Source organism: Cricetulus griseus, assembly GCF_003668045.3.
Source record: "Cricetulus griseus strain 17A/GY chromosome 1 unlocalized genomic scaffold, alternate assembly CriGri-PICRH-1.0 chr1_0, whole genome shotgun sequence".
Taxonomy (NCBI): domain Eukaryota; kingdom Metazoa; phylum Chordata; class Mammalia; order Rodentia; family Cricetidae; genus Cricetulus; species Cricetulus griseus.
Genome location: NW_023276806.1, coordinates 40,515,151 through 40,521,230, shown reverse-complemented (window position 1 = coordinate 40,521,230; position 6,080 = coordinate 40,515,151). Strand labels below are relative to the sequence as shown.

General features: G+C 35.9%; 1 protein-coding gene across 2 annotated transcripts in view; it reads right to left on the bottom strand.

Moving 5' to 3' along the window:
- Nucleotides 1–812: 812 nt before the first annotated feature.
- Snx7 (sorting nexin 7) overlaps nucleotides 813–6,080 on the bottom strand; it is an 83,727-nt gene continuing 78,459 nt past the window's right edge. For both annotated transcript variants that reach the window (XM_027395601.2, XM_027395604.2), the window contains exon 9: nucleotides 813–1,316. In XM_027395601.2, the coding sequence (XP_027251402.1) occupies nucleotides 1,239–1,316 (78 nt within the window). In that variant the 3' untranslated portion in view covers nucleotides 813–1,238. The remainder of the gene's footprint in view (nucleotides 1,317–6,080) is intronic.

Sequence of the window (6,080 nt, the reverse complement as noted above, 5' to 3'; positions counted from 1 at the left end):
AGTTTAACTTACATAGCAAGTCCCAGGCCTGTCAGGATGACATAGTGAGAACCTGTCTCAAATCTTCTGTTTTGATTAAGGTTAGTTAAGGTAAAATGTTTTGAGTTTTCCTGCAGGAAAAGGAAGTGGACTCTTCAGAAAGAACTGAACTTTCTGCCTCCAAGCAATTACATAAGTTAGAATTGTTTTCTATAACAGCTGCTTTTAAATATAGTATGATTTTCATTGATTCCATGTAATATTTACTAGTATGTATTACTCAAACTATGGTTTCCTTTTTTTTTTTAACTAATTGCTTTGAGAAAGTGAAGGCATTCTGTGCTTTGGCAAGTCATTTCTGAAAGAGCCACGTGCCAACTGTAAAGTACACTCAACATTCTTCATCACTGTGGCTCACAAGCACCACAGCACAGCCTTGTCATAGATAAACTCAAGATGCTGTATGCCTTAAAAAGTTAAAAGCTGGATGTGACTTATAAAGATATGCAAACAACTACCAAAACAGAGAATCCATTTGTTAGTATGAATGAGGTTATATGAGGATTTCCAAATAATAAGACAAATAACAATTTAAAGCCTACTTTGGAAAATTTTTACATTGCTGAAAACAACTACTTAATTTTTAATAAAAAATTAAGCAACTATTATTAATGTTCAAGCATTTTTTATATTTATTTCAAATTCTCAGTATCAAAGTAAATTATGATTAAAGCACATGCAAAATATCCTTAATAATACATACTGAATCAACATTAAAAACTGTTTCAGAGGTTTGACCTCTGACAGAAAAATAACACATCATAGACACCAACTTCTTAATAAAGATTTTATTAAAACCAAGTCTTTACAACATATTGAAAAATGTAATGTTCCACAGTCAAATATGTAAGAAAAAAAACCTCTATATGCAATTAATGGCACATAAATTTAAGAACAAAATTAAAACACACTAAATCTCTTTCTATCCACATAGACATAGATAAATATCTATCCATATAACAGATCTATAGATCTATAGAATATACATCATATAACAGATCTATATATCTAGGTAGATATATTTATATCACAAATTCACGTTGATGACCTGGAATACCTGAGTTTGTAAGTTGTTGGTTTTCCAGCCAGGGCAAAATCATTTGTCATCCACTTTATAAAGGGCACAGCCAATCCAGAAAAAAACAACTTTGGTTGATAGACACTGTCTCTCAAAGATCATACAGGAGTTGTCAATAGGATTAAATTTTATCTTCAGAGTCCTCTTCCAAGGGAAGGTCAGTCTGTGATGTGAGGAATGATTCCCAAGTAGCAAGGCACTGTATAACACAAATGTCATGAGAGAGATCAGCTCTGGCTGATGGTCAGTATTCAAATGAATAATAAAGCATCTCAGTACAAACTCCTACAGCAATACAGCAATCTGACCTACTTCTCCTGCCAGCTTGAGAGTATCCATCATTTCTTAGATATTTTAATACCTCTTTGTGTGTGTGTGTGTGTGTGTGTGTGTGTGTGTGTGTGTGTGTGTGTGTGTGTGTGTGCATTTTGCATAGCTGTAGACATTTTCATTGTATGTTTACAAAGATCATTGGCTGTCTTCTTCAGGTGCTCTCTATATTGATTTTTGAGAAAGAATCTCTCATTGAACATGGACTTCACTGATTTGGCTTGACTGTCTGGCCAGCAAACATCATGGATTCTTCAGTCTCCAGCCACCTAGCACTGGGATGACAGATGTGTGCCCCCACCCCAGGCTCTTCCCATGGGCTATCTTAGTGTGCATGCTTGTGCAGCAATCAAATTACCAACTAAACCCTCTTCACAGCCCTGTATTCTAACTCTTAATGAGAGAAACTATTGGAAAATAAGAGGAAAACATACAAAACAATCCATTGGTATCCCACTGACAGAAGAGAAAAGAGAGCTTACATTTACTCATCTGGACCTGAAAAGGTACATATTGGCATCTAGACCTGGTGATGATTAGCATCTCACTACATCAGGTGTGAGACATGTATGTTTGCAACTGTGCAAGCACTTCATGCACACTACCAAGCACAAGAGTTCTGTGAAAGCTATCTGTTATTTTATTATGTAATGGGACTAGGTGGTGAGACTCAATATTTAACGGCTAAAACATCATTAGAATTATGGAACAAAGAAATACACACAACACACCAACAACAGGTGGAAGAACAAATTATATAAAATATCTATTAGTCCCCCAAAGCCAGAAGGAAAATAAAAATAATGAAAGGAATAAAAAAATAACAGCAAGATAAAACATTTAAACTTAATCCTGTCAAAAGTCAATTTAAATGTTTACAGACTGCACATCTCAATAAAAGGGATAAAAAGTAGACAGAAAACTAAGACACACCTGTACTTTGTTTATAAATATTTAAAAAATGATGACAAAATGAAAATGTGTGTATGCAAAATGCATGTCCAAAGAAACAGCTGAATAATAATACTATATCAGTATTAAAGACCCCAGAAAAAAAGATCCCTAACAAGATAAGGATTCATAGCAGTAAATCTGGAAATCCATGATACATTAAACACAAGCAGAGCCATACAAGGAGAAGGGCAATTGTATTTATGATTCATTTTGAGGTCCTATTATATTTAACATGTGGACAGAAAAACAGTGATAAAGATTTGAAGCATATGATCCATCATGTTAGCCTAATGCATATCTAAAGAACAAAATCAGAAATGCATCTTTCATGCACTATACTCTGGAACATATGAGACATCTCAATAGGCTAGTGTGGTAGCACATGCTTATAATCCCAACACACAGGAGACTGAGGCTTCAGACTTGCTCTTTGTTAGTACCTTTGTCTGGGATGCATAGTGAGTTTAAGGCCAGGCTAGGCTACTGAATGAGACCCTGTCTCAAAAAATATTTTTACATACAAGCCATGTGGATTATGGTCTCTAAATACTGTTGAATGAAGTTAGATACCAGTAAGAGAAACACCCATGAAAGCCTCTAAGTATTTGCAGTCTAAATAGGAGAATTTTAAATACTCCTGGATCACAGAAGAAACCAAAGGAGAAATACTGAAGTATCTTAACTGAATAAAAAAGAAATCACAATGTTTCAAAAATTTCTACGTACCACTAAATACCACTAAGGAAGCAAACAGTGAAAGTCTAATTGCCTACATTAGAGATGAGGAAAAGGTCTCCAATCAATGAATTTAATTTCTAATTTAAAAATCAAAAGATCAAGAGCAAAACAGATGACAACAAACATTAAAGCCAAAGTGAGGGGCAGGAGGTGCATGTCTGTGCAGGCAGACGTACGTTTGTGTGGGTGAACCAGAGGAGGAATCAATAAGACAATAGGAAAAAAACAATGTCACTAAATGTTGAATCTTTGAGAAGATTAGTGATACTGTTAAAGTGCCTTACTGATCATAAACAAGGAAGATGGCACAGGGTCATAGGACTTGATGGTACAGCACTTGCCAAGTATGCATGCAGCCCTCTGTTAGATCCCTCACAGTGTAGCGATGGCAAAGGAAAGGTGAGACGATTTATCAGGAGTGGAGAATGAAAGGGCAACATTAGCTCAGATCCCTCTGACTTCAAGAACGCAAAACCACCAGCTTTATGCCTTTGCACTTGAAGTTCAGATGAAATGGAACAATGGCCCATTACTCAAAAGGTGAAAATCCCCAAAGCTACTGCAATAGAAAAAGATAATCCAAACTAATTTAAACTGAGAGTAATGTTCACCCTGAAAATAATTCAGTGGTAAGTTGAAACTTTTAAAGAAGTCATACCAATTATGTAGAAATACAAACAACTGAAGACACAGGAGAGCTTTCTAGCTAACCCAAATCAAAGAGATTGTAGATGAAAATTGGAGACTGATTTTAATCAGCAATGTAGATGCAAAAATTCTAAAAACAATAGGAAAGAAAAGTCAGTCATCTCTTCAAAGAATTATTGTACATAATATGCAAATGGATTTTATTCATGAAATGCAAGGTTTGATTAGCTCTCAACAACACTGACCACATTAAACACAGAATCATCTCAACATCTACTAAAGAACATTTGCCAAATTCCATAGTCATCTATTTCTGATTAAGACAAAAATTCTCAGTGAATCAAGAATAGATAAGAAATTCTATATATTAGGAAAGAAAATCTGTAAAAACAAAACCCTATAGTTTCCCTCCTATGCATATATGAAATAAGTATTGGCTATTTAAGAATATGTTTCTCTTCCCAATTTAAACTTGGTTTCAGGTCTCCTTCACCAAATGTAAGTATAAAAATGTCAAAAGAACACAATGAGAAAACTGACTGACAATCTAACATACAGGCTAGGAGAGCCATTTTCCCCGAAAACCTTCCAGTTGAGCTCTTGCCCCTTCTCTGAGAGGTCACTCATAACCAGCAGCCTTTAACCCTGCAGGACCATCCAAAGCATTTGCTGCTTTCAGATACATAGAGCATCTTTTTGACAACTCAGCCAAACTACACTTAAATAAACTGACCATCCCCCAGATAAAACTCAAAATGAAATTCCAAACAGCTTTCTTTGTTCAGAATTCAAGTCAAATAAAGACTCTGAATGGAACCAAGAAGGACGCTGGTCCTCAAACAAACTCTTTTTTTTCACTGTCATCTTGTACTTCAACTAAGCCAGTTTACTAGAGGCTGTGGTGCTAGCTGCAATCCAAGCCAGTTAGTATTGTGAACCAACATGCATTTATAAAGCACTAATGCTATTGAAACACAGTAAAGAGACATTACTGACTAACTCCCTTGCCATTCTCCAACTGGAAGCAGAGAAAAGATTTCATGCATTTCAATTGCTGGAAATCATAGAACAACTTCTATAGATAACATATACAATCAACATTGGATACATTGCTATAAATACACAATAGGCATTACAATAGTTCTTTTATACGTTATATGTTTTGAGCGTACAGTTACTATTATAAACACTACTTTACAAGTGAGGAAGTTGAGGCTCAAATGACTTTGGTCTAGTTAAAGCATTGTGAATATCCTGGGGACCATAGCTAATGTTTATTTATTAACATTCGGGGAATGACAGATCTCCTATGTCACCACAGGAGTACATTTAATATGTCACTGGCAGAGATGACAAGATGTCTCCTTTTTACACAGTGAAAAAGGATTATTTTGGGAGGAGAGGGACAAGAAAATAGGGGGTAGCAGGGTGGTCAAATGTTAAGAAAAGAATATGTATGCAGTCTGTGTATATGGAAGCTGATTCTCTATACATTTCTCAACCATGCTTTACTTAGAGTAGTACACACTGCCTTTGAAGATGACAGGGTCTAGACACATCAGGTATTCAGCTACTGCTCAGTGAAGGCAGAGGGCTGCACAGAAGGAATGTGTTGAAAAACCAATGCTAATATGATGGACATAAAAGCTGCACGTTCCTTCTTCTTATGAAATGGTTTCCTGTTCTCTGTTGCTCTGCAATTTCTAAATGCAAAGTTTTGTCCTCATGTCCTCTGGACTCATTTCTGCTCAGGCTTGTGTTCAATGAACATTTTGGGTCTGAAAAGTTAAGGATTTGATTTAAACTATGTAATCCATGATGCCACTCAATCTCTTCAGGGTTTTTAAAATCCTTTTGAATTGTTATTATTGTCCCTATTAATTAAACTGTTTAATTTTGTGTGATAGTGTGTAGTGCGCTGGTGGCTGCATGTGTGTGGAGGGCAGAGGACAACTGTGGGAACTGCTTCTCTCTTTATAGTATATGGGTACTGGCTTGGTGGCAAGTGCTTTTAAAATGTGCTGAGCTTTGTTTCTGGCCCTCTTTTGGAATCTTAGTGTAAGATGCCTTACTTTAAATAAATGTATTGAGTAACTGTTCCTTCCCATCCATCTGGGGGTAATATTCACTTGAGTTATCTGACAACTGGCACATATATCATGGCAATCTACATATCTCTTTTAAAAGGCAATAAAAAGGGGCAAGCTGGCTCAGTTGGTAAAGGTGCTTGCTGCTGAGCCTGCCAATTTGAGTTCATTACCTAAATCATTGTTTCTCAATACTCCTAATGACC